Source organism: Suricata suricatta, chromosome 6, assembly GCF_006229205.1.
Source record: "Suricata suricatta isolate VVHF042 chromosome 6, meerkat_22Aug2017_6uvM2_HiC, whole genome shotgun sequence".
Classification (NCBI taxonomy): Eukaryota; Metazoa; Chordata; class Mammalia; order Carnivora; family Herpestidae; genus Suricata; species Suricata suricatta.
This window is the reverse complement of record NC_043705.1, coordinates 142,328,630-142,344,116: the sequence shown is the minus strand read 5'-3', so window position 1 is coordinate 142,344,116 and position 15,487 is coordinate 142,328,630. Positions and strand designations below refer to the sequence as shown.

The following is a 15,487-nucleotide window of genomic DNA, read 5'->3' as shown; positions in this document are numbered from 1 at the left end:
TATTTTAGAAAGTTAAGAGCAATTCCATTGCTCTTATTTATTACTGAAATGGCTTCATTTCTGTTCTGACCTTTTGTATGCTTGCTTTGTTTATGGCTGAAGTGCTAATGAACACAAAATCGTGTTGTTTTTAACTCAGTCGTGTATATTTTGCACTCAGAACCGTTGTTACGTCTGGTGTTTTTGCTGCATCGCACTCAGCCAACAGACTGCCTCTTTCCCAGTGTTACATATTTAAGTGGAGAACTTAGGCATTTGTGTATTTTTTCCTTTTTTGTACCACAATCCAGTTTAGAACTTGTGGTTGAGCCGTGGATTGATGGACTCTGGGCTGCCCTCTCGAAGCACTTTACGTCCAGTAGAGGAAAAGAGATGAATGGAACGTTCCAGATCACCTCGAATGCCTCCCAGAGGACGGATCCTGTGAGACCGGAATTAGGACACATTGAATCTCAAGTTGAACTTCTGAGATTGGCCAATCCAGGCAGAGAGGATTCCGAGGTTCAGGAACAGAATGCGGTGAACAGAGGTCAGGCGAGTGCTCTGAGCGCCGAGTCCGAGCCCTCACTCACCCACTCGGTGCCCCCGCTGTCGCAGGCGTCTCTGAGCGTCCCTGCCCTCCCGCCAGAATATTTGCAGGTGCATCTGCAGGAGCCTCTGGGCCGGGTAAGCGGCTTTACTGCTCTTCAAGCCCTAGAATGGTAGCTCAGCGGGGTTTGCTCTGCTGCTGCTACGTGACAGCCGAAGTCACCTGACCCAGGCCTGCCGGCCACGGTGGGCCGCCGCCTACCCGGGAAATGGAGCCCTGCTGGAGCACAGGCCTGCCCGCCCCTTCCCCCGTGGCCTGGGGCTGCTTCTGCGAGGGGGAGGCAGGGCTGCGCGGTACCAGCCTGCGAAGCCCGGCTTCTTACCCAGAGTGTTGGCCTTGCCGGCGTGTTGCAGACGCACTTGTGTTACTACGTCCCTCTGTCGTTGAAGCAGCAAATAGTTAAGGGCTCAGTTTCTCTGTTATTTTGGAGAATTCTTTGTTCTGGGCCCTCAGGAAATTACTGTAGCAGCAAAACTGAAAGCTCGTATTCACAGCAGTCTCTTCTCCAGCATGGCCTTTCTGTGCCTGGAGAGGCTCCGCTTCGGGGACTGTTTTTCTGGGTGACATCTTAGAAACTTGTTTTTGCCAACATTAAGTCCTTTTCTTTTGTCAAGTGTGTTTTCTTCTTTCGGTAGAGAAGTGCCTCTAAAGTGGTCTGTCAATTTAGGGGCACCTGGGTGGCTCAGTCAGTAGAGCTTCCGACTCTTGGTTTCTGCTCAGGTCCTGATCTCATGGTTCTCGAGATTGAGCCCCGTGTTGGGCTTGGAGCCTACTTGGGATTCTCTATCCTGCTGTCTCTCTGCCCTTCCCCTGCCTATGCACGTATGCTCTCTTGCTCTGTCTGTCGGTATAAATAAGTAAACCTAAAAAAAAGTCTGTAAAGTTTGGACGTTAAGCTGGATAATATCTGACTTCTCCTCACTCCTCTTGTGCCTGCTGTACCTTCCCAGGAAAAGCCAGTCTTTGGTGCAGAGCTTTCCTTAGAGTGGCTGATCTGATCGTGGAGTTTTATATGTGGTTTTCACATAAACCTCACCCTCAGTGCAGCCATCCTGATTTCTTGTTTCTTGATGTTTTTATTTCTTTAAATATTTTTGGCAGGGGTTGGAGAGAGAGAGCACACATGGGAGGCCAAGGGAGAAGGGGAGAAAAAAATCTCAGGTCGGCCCCACCCCCGGTGCAGAGCCAGACGCAGGCCTTGGGGCTCGATCCCATGACCCTGAGATCATGACCTGAGCCGAAATCCTGGTTGGACACTGAACCTACAGCCTCCCCAGCACCCCTTGATTTCTTGATTTTATTGATGTGATAGTAGTTTTTCAGCCTTTACAGTGTCTTCCTAAAGCATTCTGACCAACAAGTCTGTGTGCATATCAACAGCTATTGGGTATTCTTCCATTTCCACCTGATTTTTGTGTGAAGTGTTGAATGAGCTGATTCCAGTAGGTGCACGCTTGCTAGGCCTGGGAACAGACACGGGTGCCCCGAGTGAATCTGGCGCAGCGGGTACGGAGCCTGCATTGCACGTGCGGGGACCCATGCGTGTGGCAGAGGCATGTGGACAGGGTGACCGGGTGCTGCAGGAGGACGGGCTAAGGAGCTTTCTGTTATAGGCGGAGTCGTTACACAGGCGTCACATGCTGGAGTGTGGTTGAAAGATTCTTACAATCTCGACCAGTTAAGGAATATTTGTGTGCCTTTGCTTGAAGGATCCGCTTAGAGAAGGGGTGGGACAGAGATTTATTTAGGGCACCCTCTGGGGGTCGTCACGTTAGGGAACTGGGGAGGGGAGGGGAGTGCTGGCTTCCGGGGCTGGCCACCGGCATCTCGGCAGTCCTGCCTCGTTCCCTGTGGACCGTTGCTTTCCCCTTGCCCTCGTGGTCGTGCGGTCGGCAGATGCCTGGGCCTGGAGGCAGTCACCAGGGTGTCAGAGCCAGTGTCCTGGGATGGTGCTCCTGGTTAGCAAGACTCCTCTGTCCAAGTTTATGTTCTACCCTCCTTGGCCCAGGACTCAGCATTGCGGCCTGTTCATCCTTTGCTGGATGCCTGTTGCTGCGTCCTGCACTTTCTTCAGCAGGTGGGCCCGTGCGTGCCGTGGCTGGCCCCATGTGTCTGTGCCTAGTGCTGGGACTCAGCCCTCACTAGCTTGGTGCTGTGACTTAGCCCTCACTGGCCAAGTGCTGGGACTCAGCCCTCACTGGGCTGGCTGGCCTGATGCTGTGACTTAGTCCTCACTGGCCTGATGCTGTGACTTAGCCTTCACTGGCCAGGTGCTGTGACTTAGCCCTCACTGGCCCGCAGCCAGGGGAGGACATGGGATGCAGAGTGGGGGCACAGGCCTGTCTTGCAGGGCAGAGGCCTTCAGCCACTGGGGAGTCCTTGCCCTTCATAGTGAGAAGCTGCCCGTTCTGCAGGCTCAGCAGGCCCAAGGGAACCTAGGGGGTCCCCGATTTTCAAGCCTCAGTCTCTCTCAGCTGCCAGGAGGCCCCTCGCTCCCTGTCGGGGCCCACCTTCTGTCCTGATGCGGGAGACAAGCTGCTGCTTTGTGTGCTGGCGAGGAGGTTCTTGGACTTTCACGGTCAGTGTTTGTTTTCTCAGCTTTTTGCATTGTTTCCAGATGTGTCAGTGGAGCTTAGAAAGCCCATGACTCCACAGGCCTTATCAGTGCTCTTTGCCCAGAGATCCGCAGCACCAGCCTCGGTGTGCTGTCCGGTGCACTGCTTTTCACGGTGAGCCCTCCCCTCAGCTCCTGCACTGCTGCCTTTGCTCTGTGTCCCATCTGTCGCCGGTTTCGTGTGCATGTTGTCAGCCAGGTGGGCGATCCAGCTCCAAACCCCGTTTCAGTGTCTCGAGGCCACTCCAGCACCGGCTGCCACAGACTGGGCTCCTGAGACTCAAACTATGTGATTGTTTCATAGGGTGTCCCCTGGAGCTCTCCCCCTGAGGAGAGGGGAACAGAAGCGGCATGGGCGCTGTGAGAAGGGGGCTGTGAGGCATTCCAGCAAAGGCCCCAGCCGGTCTCGGGGCTCTCCAGAGCTGGGATGGCCCCTCCCAGTTGGCGCACAGGGGCTGGGCACCTGCGTACGGGCTGCCGCTGGCAGGAGGCATGGCCCGGGATGCTGAGGTCACTCTGAGGTGGCCACGAGCCAGCTGTGGGTCGGCTGCTGACACTGCTCCCAGCAGCCCTGCTGAAGGCTGTCTCGCTCGGGTGGGGACTTCCCCAGTGGCCCTAGGTCACAACTGTCCGGCTCTGAGCTCTGACCCCTTTCCCAGAGTTCCCACATAGCCATTTATCCAGTGTTAACTGACTAGGCATCTTGTACATTTCTATGTTCAAAAGAGCTTAGGAGCGTCTGGGTAGGAAAGGAGTGGAAATAGTACCACGGATTGGATTTCTTTGCGGTTTCCCAAGACCCCGGCTAGCTACGACAGGGTCCACTAGCCGTGCGTGGCTGCCTACGGTTAGATAAATGAAAAAGAGCATTCGGTTTCCTGGGCTCCTGCGTTCACGAGCGTAGGTGTGGAACATCCCCGTCCCTCCTGCCCAGCAGGCTGAGGTTCTCGTGAGCATCCCTGCAGGCCTCTTCCAACCTTGAACACCTGTCGCTTCCTTCACACCCTCCTTCTGCAAATAGTGCAAGCGCACTGTCTCCTTCTGCATAGCTTCTTTGGAAGACTCTCAGACCTTTACACGAAAATGCTGGTATCTGATATTTTCAGTATATACCCCAGAGCTTTACCTAATAGGCAAGGAGTTTAAGCTCCGAATGAGCCGTCTCTTCTGAAGTATTGAAAGGCATATGTCTGTAGCCATTTGCCTTAGACACGAATTCTTAAACAGCTAGGACGTTTTCTAAGATCCTATAGATCTTACCTAGTCACTGAGCGAAGCAACAGCAAGTAAAATCGGAGATTGCATTTATAACGATCACATTTGTCTCTCGAGGAGGAGAGCCAAGCATCTGTGACTTCCGCGGATCCCGTTTTTCAAGTTCCAATTTCAAAGGCAGTCCAGCTGACTACGAATGATGCTGTCAAAACCACTCTTCTGGTGGAGCTGGACATCTCAGTAAGTTACAGACCGTGTCTCGGAGCACTGGGTGCTGTCGAGAGACTGCCGTGGTCCCCACGCTCGGGAAGGAGGCGAGTCTCTGACCACACATCTTGACCCCTTGTGTTTTCACCTCATTTTCTTCCCGCGGGGTGCAGGAAGGGGGCTGAAATGAGGAGGGACCTGAGAGGTGGCTCGATTTGAGAGAATCGGGTCACCGCCTCACTCAGGAAGCCATGGAGGCGTAACGGGGTCAGAGCGGCATTTCCCGTTCGAGAAGAGCCTTGAGAAAGGCCGCGAGGCGCCTGACGGGGGGTCAGTGGCCAGAAGCAGAGCTCTGACCAGCCGGGCATCGACTGCTCCAGTCATCAGGTCTTGCACCTTGAGAATCCGGGCAAAGTCCTGGGCCCCTCGAGAAAGATGATCGTAAACCTTCTCGTAGTTTCAAGGCACAGCTGCCTCTCCCAGCCCCCTCCACGAGGCGCTGCCCGGCCCGCGGCCCCGGCCACTGGCCCCGGTGACCTCAGTGCTGGAGGCCCCAGAGCCACTCAGCTGTGCATTTCGATGGCGGTCCTGGGAGGGGGGTTGTGCCTTCAGAAAAGGGTGCCAGGGCCATCTGTAGGTTTTGTTGAACCTTTGATAGAGATGACGGGCATCAAAACTAGATAGTTGTGCTCGCATACCAGTGAGTCGTGCCCCAATCCTTTGGAAGTATTATTCAGTATTCTGTGTAGAGAAAAACGTTTTCTTTCTCTATTCTGGTTGACACTCGTCATAAAATGGAAAGGGTTGGCCAGTAGATGGGTTCACGCCGTGTCCCTCACTGGCTGGGGACGTGAGCATGTGTGGTCAGAGGCTCTGCGGGTCCTGCTCTCCTTCTGTGTCCCTCCGGAAACAGCCGTGGAGGGGAAGGTGGTCCGTCCAGCCCGAGTTCGTTCATGGCAGCAAGCAGGTGCCGTGACCTTCTCTGCTCGGTGAGGAAGAGGGAAGTGTCTCTCTTGCCCCTGTCCTTCCCAAAAGAAGAAATGAAAGCAAGGACACTGAGGACCGATGCAGTCAGCCTTAACAAGTGTCTCACTCGTAATGTGCCTATGTTTCCATGAGAAGGATTCATACATTTATTATTGAAACATTTTCAGGTTTTAACATTGTAAAAAGTACTCAAATGGTGGAAACAAGACATTGGATAACTGGAAGTCTTTTCTTTAACGTAACTCTTGGGGCCCCTGGCTGGCTCAGTCTGTGGGGCATCTGACTCTTGATCTCGGAGTTGTGAGTTCCAGCCCCACACTGGGTGTACAGATGACTTTAAATTAAAAAGCAAACCAAAAACCTAATAAAAGTAGGTTTGTTCGGTTGGGCTTATTTTTTGAAGTTAGAATCATTTGATTTCTAGTTCATAGTTTGAAATGATGACAAAATAAAAAACACATCTTTGTTAGCCTGCAGCTCAAACTCTAACCTATAGGTGCTTTTTATTTTTCTTCCATGTTGGGTCTTCCCTAGAAAACAGATTTTTCCTATCAGCCTGGAGATGCCTTCAATGTGATCTGTCCCAACAGTGATACTGAGGTTCAAAACCTACTGCAGAGACTGCAGCTCACAGACAGAAGGGAGCACTGTGTTGTCTTGGGGATTAAGGCAGACACCAAGAAGAAAGGTACAGCCCCGAGCTCTTATTTCTTAAGGTGTCGTTGGACCAACGAATTGGAGGTGACCAGTACATGGCCCTCCTTCCCGAACCCTGTGTGTAGCCGCACAGGCAGCCTGAGGCCTGGCGCCCCTGTCAGCGGGCGGGATACAGGCGCACTGGCCTGCCAATGTGTTAACTTTTACACCTGTGACACTATGTGACACGGGATGGGGCGGTCATGCATTTTTGGCTTCCTCAGACACTGCTGGACAGGACACACGAATGTGACCGAGTCTTGGAGAGGCCGGTAGGTTAGCTGGACTCATCTGTTTGTTGGCTTTTTGCGGTTGGTATTATTTTATTGTGGAAGTCTGGGAGAGTCATCCTACAGTAAGCCTGTATTATACGGACCTTTTAAGGTTTCCTTATAATGTGTATTTCTCAGAGCATGTTTATCGCTTATCCAGTATATAAAAAGTTTTTCATAATTAAAGGGCATTATTTGTTTTCTTAGATATTTGCCTAGAATCTTGAAGTGGAATTCTAGGAGTTCTAAAATTCTTTTTGAGAATAATATGCATTGTTAATGGACAAGAACTGTATTTTGGTTTTTTTGTTTTGGGAGGGCTGGTTCTTAGCTTTGCATAATTTCCCTCTTGTTTCGTATACCTAGATTTGTAGGTGTGGCTAATAATCTATTGAATTTATAATTTCTTATTTATTTCTGTAAAGTGGATTTTTCTTTTCCTATATTTTGGGAGATTCTTTGGACTGGATAAACATTGCCACACATCACACTGTACCTGGCTAGTGCGGTAATGTAAAGAATACAGTTAATTGTGATTAAGAATGCAAAAACATTTTCTTCTGTATTTTTCATGTCATGACCTCCTTCCTGCCTGCCTGAAAAGGAGCCGCCTTACCCCAGCACGTCCCCGAGGGCCGCTCTCTCCGGTTCCTTCTCACCTGGTGTCTTGAAATACGAGCAGTTCCGAAGAAGGTACTTCCCCTCGGGGGACTTCAGAATGTACTTAGTTCTGTGTAAGAATCATTGGATCTGGTGTCTGCCCTTTGAAGTCTTCGAAGACACAGCCTTTGGGGCATGTTTTCAAGAGTTTCCAGGCCTGTGTGGCATCTTTGCAGTTGGTGGTGCTTCTATTGAAATGTTGTGTCTTCTATTGAAATGCGATTTTTAAGAGAGAGCTTTTTCTTATTCTTACCGGCCGTTTACTTGACGGGACTGGTTAATCAGTGATTAAGGTGACCCCAGATGTGTTGTCCATGTGCACACGGGCCCTTTTCCTAATTGACGACAGTAAGCTTATGAGGGTGCCCGCTTCTCCCCCCTCCTCGTCGCCTGTTTAATGTTAGGGTTTCTTCCGGCTAAAAGCGCATAGTCACCTACTGCTCCATGAACGGAAGGATTCAGGTCGGTGACTCCTGTGTAGATGAGCTGCAGAGAGATCGGTCCACTGGATGTCAGCAGGATGCCGGCAGCTGCTTTCTTGAAGATGCTCGCACCTGACTTCTAACCGCGTCCCTAAACGGGCCCAAATGGGGCGTTTGCCCGCTGTGCTTCCTGGGGAGCATGGCTGCCCGCCTGCAGGCCACCCTCCACAGGGCCCTTTCTCCTCTCTGTCCTGTTCGTCCTTTGTTGCCTGCACGCTTTGGGGAAGCAAACCCTTTAGAGAGAGGCTCAGCCCTGGATGCGATTTGAGTACATTTCGAACTCACCGCGATGCGAACTTCTTGATTAAACCTTAGTTCAGCTCTACCATTCCCTAAAGCGTATTTATGTGAACTTATTTTTCCTTACTATAAAAGTAACGCACTCGTTGCAAAAATTCTGGCCACAAAAATAAGTAACTCAGGAAGCAGAGGTCCTTTAGAATCAAACCCTCGGAGTCCACACTTGGATTTTGTGTCGCTAAGAAACAAGGTCCTCTCGTCCGTGGTGTCGCCCGCCTTCTTCACCTAAGTAGAGCTCAGGCGGTCGCACACCCCAGCCCCGTGCAGAGCCCCGGGGTGCTCGTTCACCCCCACATGGTTTCCCAAGTGCTCGGTCTGCCTGTGGCCCTGGGCCCTGCACCGCGAAGAAGGCCTGCAATTTGGTAGTCTCAGGATCTTCGCGCACACGCGTGAGCCCTCACGGGAGGAGGGGGCGGTCCTCCCTGTTGGGGGTCCAGGACACGAGGTGCTTGAGCCTTGGGACGACATGCAGGCGTGCCTGGTAGCATCCCACGAAGCACTGGATCCAGCTGACTCCCGTACTTGCTCTGTCCCTACAGAACCCTTGAGTGGTGAGAGCCAGTGTATGTCATGTCAGAGCCATCTGTGTAGGTCATGCTCAGAGTGTGTGGAAACAGGAAGTCGTTACTAGCAAGTTTGGTCTTCCGTCCGAGAGTTCGGACTTGGCTCTGTCGTTGAGGCTTGGGATTCGGGATGTCCTTGCTCTCCTTTCTCCGTGCATCTTTCTGCAGTGAGCCTGAGGTGGCTCAGGGAGTCCGTGTGCAGGAGGCTTCTCGACGCTCTGGCCCGCCGGTCTCCTCCGCCTGCGTCCCGCGTACGTGTTTCCGGGCATGGGTCCTGGATGCCGCGTGGCCCCGGGGAGCGTGCTTTTGCTCAGGCCTGCGCCCTGGGATGCCCCGGGTGCCTGAGCCCCTGGCCGGGTGGTTAGCCGCCTGTGCTCTCGGAGCCGGGAGCCCTTTGGGCAGAGGAGGGGCCGTGCCCAGTGCCTCTTGGGTAAAGGACTTAATGGTTGTCACAGGAGAGAAGTCCAGCTTGTAGTCAGCGGTTGAGACGAGAACGGGTGTTTTGTCTCAAGTTAAAACGAGGAGTTAGGAGACGCCTAGTCGCTGCTGCTCAGACACACCGGATGTGAAATTCGAGGTCGCACCGGGACTGACAGGACTGGTTTCAGAAGCAGGAAAGGGGACCGGAAGTAGAACGCGGAAGGGGACTTGAGCAGGCCGGCCTGAAAGCACATGGGTGCCTGTTCTCTGTCCTGATGGCACCGCGAGGCGCCCTGGGGCTTTCTCCCAGGTGACTGGGCGCGGCCCCAGGGCCCTGGGGACCTGGCGACCTCCGTCCAGCCCCACGCAGTGCTTTCACCCGCCTCCTCCTCTCTGGCCGCAGGCGCTGCTCAGAGCCCTGGCGGAGCACGCAGCCGGGCCCGACCAGCGCAGGCTGCTTGAGCTGTGCAGCCGGCAGGGCGCTGCCGACTATGGCCGCTTCGTGCGCGACGCCCGCGCGACGCTGCTGGACGTCCTCCAGGCCTTCCCGTCCTGCCGGCCGCCGCTGGCGCTGCTGCTTGGTGAGTGCTCCCGGGCCGCCCTCCCACCTCCGCACCCGCTGGGTGAGTGCTCCCTGCCCTCACACCCCCTGCTGGGTGAGTGCTCCCTGCCCCCCCCACTGGGTAAGTGCTCCCTGCCCCCCCTGCTCCTGCTGGGTGAGTGCTCCCTGCCCCCCCTGCCCCTGCTGGGTGAGTGCTTCCTGCCCCCAGGGGTGGGAACATGTCTCCTGGAAGAGCCTCTGTTTAGGGGCCGTGAGCCTAGAAGCTGGAAGAACCCGCTCCACGACGTTTATTTCCTTAGTGGGTGCTCCCACCGTCCTCAGGATCCTCTGTGCCCTCTTGCAGCCAGTCTGCATGCTCCTTCTTTGGGTTGACGTTCAGTGTCTTTTCTATTCAATGATTTTTTAAGTTTTTGTTGTGGTCAAATTTTACCTTAAAAGGAGTTTCCCAGGAGAAAAAGGTTTTCTGAAAGCCGACGAACATTAGATTTCCTTGACAGAGGGTAAGGAGGTGGGTGCTCCCTGTGCAGAACACAGAGATGCCAGCGTCGGGGCACACTTGCGGGCGCTCCCAGGGGAGCAGGGCCCCGTGTCGTTCAGCACACGCCACCTCTCGCAGGGAGCCTCCAGCCACAAGATGTTCTCTGTAGGGTCAGTCTCCTTTCTGTCCAGACTGTTCGTGCCAGCAGAAGGGAGAAGAGCTTCCCCGAGGAACTGTGTTTCGGGGTGTCAGGGAGGGACTGTCTGCAGCCTCTGTGGGGACCAGGGATGGTGGCGGAGGGGCGTGACGGAGCCCTAGACACGCAGCACGTTCCTGAGCTCGTGACTCTTCCTCTCCTCTGTTCTCCTGCAGTGAGAGGGAGTGAACCTTCAGGCTTGCGTTCATCTTTGGCTCCAGGAAAACGCGTCTCCTGCTGCTCGCTGTTAGGCCACAAGGCCCCCTGTTGTCCTGTACAGTTAGGGGTGCGCTCCTCAATACGTCAGAGCCTGCTTCTGCCCCTTCTTCTTTTAAGTTCATTTATTTTGAGAAAGAGAATGTGCATGCATGAGTAGCGAGCAGGGGAAGGGCATAGGGAGAGAGAGAGAGAGAGGGAGGGATTGAGAGAGAGCGAGAGAGAGAATCCTAAGCAGACTCCACACCTGGGGCCGAACCGGACTCGGGGCTCAGGCTCACAAACCGTCAGCCATGAGTTGAGCCAAAATCTGGAGTCGGATGCTTAACTGACTGAGCCCTCCAGGCGCCCTTGACCCTTTGACCTGCTTTGGAAAGAGCACCAATCGTATTTGGAAACCACCGTGCTCTGGAGAACTTGAAGGTTTTACCACCGCATTCTCATTTTCTTCTTACTCTATGAATACAAGAAGGAAAAGTATTTCAAGCCTAAGTATTTCCCAGAATCCTTAAAATGTTTAATCCATTGGAGGTCATGATCCTTTTTCAAATATGAAAACTCTGGGCACCTCTGCAGAAAGCTGCGCACACATAGCAAATTTAATGAGTTTCTTGATTCTGAAGCCCATTTACAGGCACCTTTCCTATCCTTTGGGTTAAGAAACCAGCCTTGAGAAAGACACACTGATTTCCGGTTAAAGAAATGCAGTCTGTCTGGCTTTTAATGTGAGGAATTGGAAAAAATACTCAGTAACAATTTGCTTAGTCACAGTGAATTTATATGTGCTCTAAAGTATTCAAATGAAAACATGTTATTTTGGGTATTCTAAATAAAACATAGGCGTCAAACTCATGTGAATTTTTACAAATCCTTACATATAATTTCTTTTCAGTAGCAGTGAATTAATTGCTTCTTTCCCTTCTTTTTCTAGAGCATCTCCCTAAGCTCCAGCCTCGACCATACTCGTGTGCAAGGTACTGGTATTTGCTGGCACATAGCATCATTCTCCCAAAATGTTGTCAGTCTCCGACTTCTAAATTCTCAGTAGTTCCGAGTTCACCCAGTGGAAGTTTAACCCGATTTGTGGCAGACAGTGGCAGGCGTGGCAGGGAATGAAGGAGACCCACGTTGGGACTCTGGGCCCACAGGAGCACAACCACATTGAGTCCCTGCTCCAGGAGCACGTCCCCCGAGGTGAGGCCGTGAGCCCCCAGCCTCCCTGCTGCTGGTAGTGCTGGGCCAGGCCGTCTTCGGAGGCCACCGGGGGGAGCTGACAGCACCAGCGGGGAGGTGACAGGTGGTGGAAGTCTGGAGGCACCTCGAAGCACACAGGTAACTTCGAACTCCCACATCCCACAGAAGGGGGCCAGGAGAAGGGGAGCTTTTGAGTGGCCACAGATCTCCTTTCCCAGAGGAGTCAGAAGGTAGCTTAGAGCGTGTCAGGAAGCATCCCTCTGTTCGGCAAGGAAGGCTGAGTCTAGCCCATGTCACCGCTACTGCCACAGAGGTTAACCCTGACCTGTGTGTCTCTGCAGCTCGAGTCTGTGTCACCCGGGGAGGCTCCGTTTCATCTTCAACGTCGTGGAGGTTCTGTCTGCCAGCACCACGGAGGTCCTGCGGAGGGGCGTGTGCACGGGCTGGCTGGCCGCACAGGTCGCGCCCATTCTCCGTCCAGCCGCGCAGGTGTCCCCTGCAGAAGGCTGCCCGGCCCCGGCCCCTGAGGTGTGCTGTGGGCATCATTACAACCGTGCTGTGTGCCTGGCTCGAGGGAACGGCGTCTCCCCGGCAAAGATTTGTCCATTACCGTGCAGTTTATTCAAGGGGAAGTTTTTGCCATACTCGAATTCCAGAATCTCTGTCAAAAGTCAGGAAAACATTACTTTTGCTCCATGTCTTTCCTCAGATATTTAAAGTCTTAATTTTATGTAATATAGTCTTTTCTCCTTCCTCGTCCTATTCCTAGAAGAGAAAGCCTTTTCTGCTAACGGGCGCAGGGAGAGGCCAGGACGTAACGGAGGCTGGTGTAGCTGCACCTCCTGAGTCCCGGAGGGGTCCTTACCGTGCTGTCGGCTGACGTCCAGTGATTCATTTTATAGCCTTTAGTTTTGGGGTGCTAGGGGTTTTTAGTTTGTTTAGTTTTGAGAGAGATAGAGCGTAAGTGCACACAAGGAGGAGAGAGAGAGGGAGACACAGAATCTGAAGCAGGTTCCAGGTTCTGAGCTGTCAGCACAGAGCCCGACGTGGGGCTCGAACCCATAAACTGTGAGATCATGACCTGAGCAAAGTTGGATGCCCAACTGACTGAGCCCCCAGACGCCCCTGGGTACTGGATTTGCCCTGTTTCTACCTTGTTTGTCACAGACGTGTAGAATCCGATTTAGTGCTGTTAGTGTGGAGCATAAGGAGGCGAAAGTGCTTTTTAAACCCATAGAGAAAAGTCGTGCTTGGTTTTGTGAGCTGTGGACACGTTTACACTTGGACTTCATGCCCATCTGTCATGTTTTGATAGAGCATCGGCAGAAACTTAAGACAGCTGCATAAGGAACACTTTCAAGTCCCTGCTCGCCCACAAGGGTGGTTGAAATTAAACAAAACATATCAGGCTTTATCACGAAGTCGTCTTTCTCTGTGGCGTTGAAAAGAACGTCCACGTCATTTGTAGCATTATCTTAGGACCGATGTGGTTGTTCTATGTAACTGGAGTGGAAAAATTCACACCCTAAGGGGGTCATAAGACTCGGCATATACTTGAGAGGACTCATGGGAAACTGCTGCTTGAAATTGCCCTTGACGGTGGTATTTTGCGGGGCCGCTGCCTGGACGGGGGTGTCCGAGAGAGACCCCATCTGCTCTGTGCCCCGTGCTCCTGGCTTCACGCAACAACAGAGTATTAAGAGCCTGACACACTCTTCTTTTTCTTTTTCTTTAATTAAAAAAAAATTTTAATGTTTATTTTTGTAGAGAGAGACAGCCTGAGTGGGGGAGAGGCAGAGAGAGAGGGAGACACAGAATCGGAAGCAGGCTCCAGGCTCCGAGCTGTGGGCACAGAGCCCTACACTGGGCTCAGATTCACGAGGTGTGAGATCGTGACCTGAGCCGAAGTCGGACACTTAACCGACTGAACCACCCAGCCCTCCCGTGTTGAAATATTACAAGACTGACATAAAAGTACTGTCATTGTACGATCCTCTGAAAAGAGATGATCCTCAGAAAGTTAAATACATACGTCCCGAACATATCAGAAGCACTCAGCTCAGGTGCCTTTTACACATTTTTTTCCTCCCTTCCCCCCTTTTCTTTCTTCTTTCTCCGTTTCAATAGATCTTTATTAGAGGTTCCTCAGTGTTGAGCATTAGAGGTACAGGGAAAAGGCCATGATTTAAACTGTATGGTGCTTAGCACCACACCCATATTATTAGGAAGTGCAGACTCTTAAGGATCACATGACCCACCCCACACCCTGCTCTGGCAGTGGATTGGACAGATGTCCCCTGTCCTTGGGAGGCGTGGACCACCCGTGCCGTTGGTGTGTGACCAGATGCCACTACAAGATGCGAGTGGACAGGGCACGTGCCCCATCGGCGCAGGACCCCCCCCCCGGCTGGCGCAGCTCTCTGACAGGAGGACGGGGAGACGCAGGGCAGGGACAGTCCTTGAGCTTGGAGGCCGCGCAGGAGGTCTGGGGTGCAGAGAGCTGTAGCCAACCCGTAACCTTTAAGGGGAGCCAGGAAGGAGAGTTTGGTGGTGGTGCGAGCCGTGTGAGGTTTGCTGCAGCCAGAGCGGACCAGTCGAAGTCCACGCACGGTCCCTGTCATACCCGGTGCATCCTGTTTCTTTTTGCTTCATGGGTCTTATGGTTACCAGTCATTTTCAGTTAAAGGTTTGATCGTTGTCACCTCTTCCGAGAACGTAAGTCCTCGAAGGCAGGGGTTTTGTTTGTTCAGTTTTCTGTCGGCCGTGCCGCCCTGCGGTGTGAGGCCGGGCAGGGAGACTCACGGGAAGGAGTCCAGTGAGGCCAGCGCAGCGTCGAGCACGGTCTCGGTCCAGAACGGGAGCACGCGTTCATTCGCAGCTCTGCCAGTTCTTTGCTTAAGAAGTATGGTGTTCATCCCGTTGACGAACCTTGTACGGTTTTCCTTCCACTGAAGGTGAAAATGTGTATGATTACACGTGGGGGTGTGGAGCTAACCTCTGCGTAGCGCGGAGTGAGACTGGAACTGACGTAGAGGTAGAAATTGATTCCCTGTAAGTGTCCCAGGCACACGGTCTAGAAGAGCAGTCTTTTGAAGTTTTAGCAAAAAGATTGTATTTATCTGCGTATACGGCTTATTCTTCCGCTTTTGTGGATGCTTAACATCGGCCCCAAATTAACCAACGCAGCACGATTCTCTAGCATCTCTGGAGCAACCCCCTACGTTTCCTTCTGTTGCCTGATTTGCACTGGAAACTTTTACTCCATCTTGATGTTATTCTTCATCGCCCCTTTATGTGCAAACGCAGAGAATCCTGCCTTCAGGTTTTCGTGTGTTTCTCCGTAACATGTGTAGGATGAGTTACCTACTAGAAAGATCTTACCCACGGACCCAGGACAAGAGTGTGATTGTATCTATTTGGTGTTCTACCTTAGAAATATACCTGTCATTTTTAAAGCTCCTTTGATTTCGACAGAAAGTAAAAATTTGCAAGGCAGACTGGTTTTCTTCTAAGGACGGAAGTGTTCATAGTTTCAGTAAGATCTGCTGTCGCTATTTAACTTTTCTAGCGAAGATCATCCTGTTTACGTACCTTTGTCTAGGTTTTCTTTCAGACTTACGAGCGTTGGTTTAATATTGCAGATATACATCTCTCCTCGAACGACCAATGTTTTCCACTTGCCGAGTGACCCTTCGGTCCCCGTCATAATGGTGGGGCCGGGGACCGGAGTAGCGCCCTTCATCGGTTTCCTGCAACACAGGTGTGTGCTTTCTTTGACTCGTGAGAGAAGGTATCCCTTGTGATCCTGCGTGGAAATCTAAAGAGCACCTTTTTTT

The 15,487-nt window shown here is 52.5% G+C and overlaps 1 protein-coding gene across 1 annotated transcript in view; it reads left to right on the top strand.

Moving 5' to 3' along the window:
* Positions 1–15,487, top strand: part of MTRR (5-methyltetrahydrofolate-homocysteine methyltransferase reductase) — a 28,570-nt gene that overhangs the window by 7,027 nt on the left and 6,056 nt on the right. The window contains exons 5-12 of the mRNA XM_029941288.1: positions 291–666; positions 4,536–4,658; positions 6,147–6,300; positions 7,185–7,273; positions 9,409–9,586; positions 11,389–11,431; positions 11,993–12,179; positions 15,293–15,411. Of these exons, the coding sequence (XP_029797148.1) occupies positions 291–666; positions 4,536–4,658; positions 6,147–6,300; positions 7,185–7,273; positions 9,409–9,586; positions 11,389–11,431; positions 11,993–12,179; positions 15,293–15,411 (1,269 nt within the window). The remainder of the gene's footprint in view (positions 1–290; positions 667–4,535; positions 4,659–6,146; positions 6,301–7,184; positions 7,274–9,408; positions 9,587–11,388; positions 11,432–11,992; positions 12,180–15,292; positions 15,412–15,487) is intronic.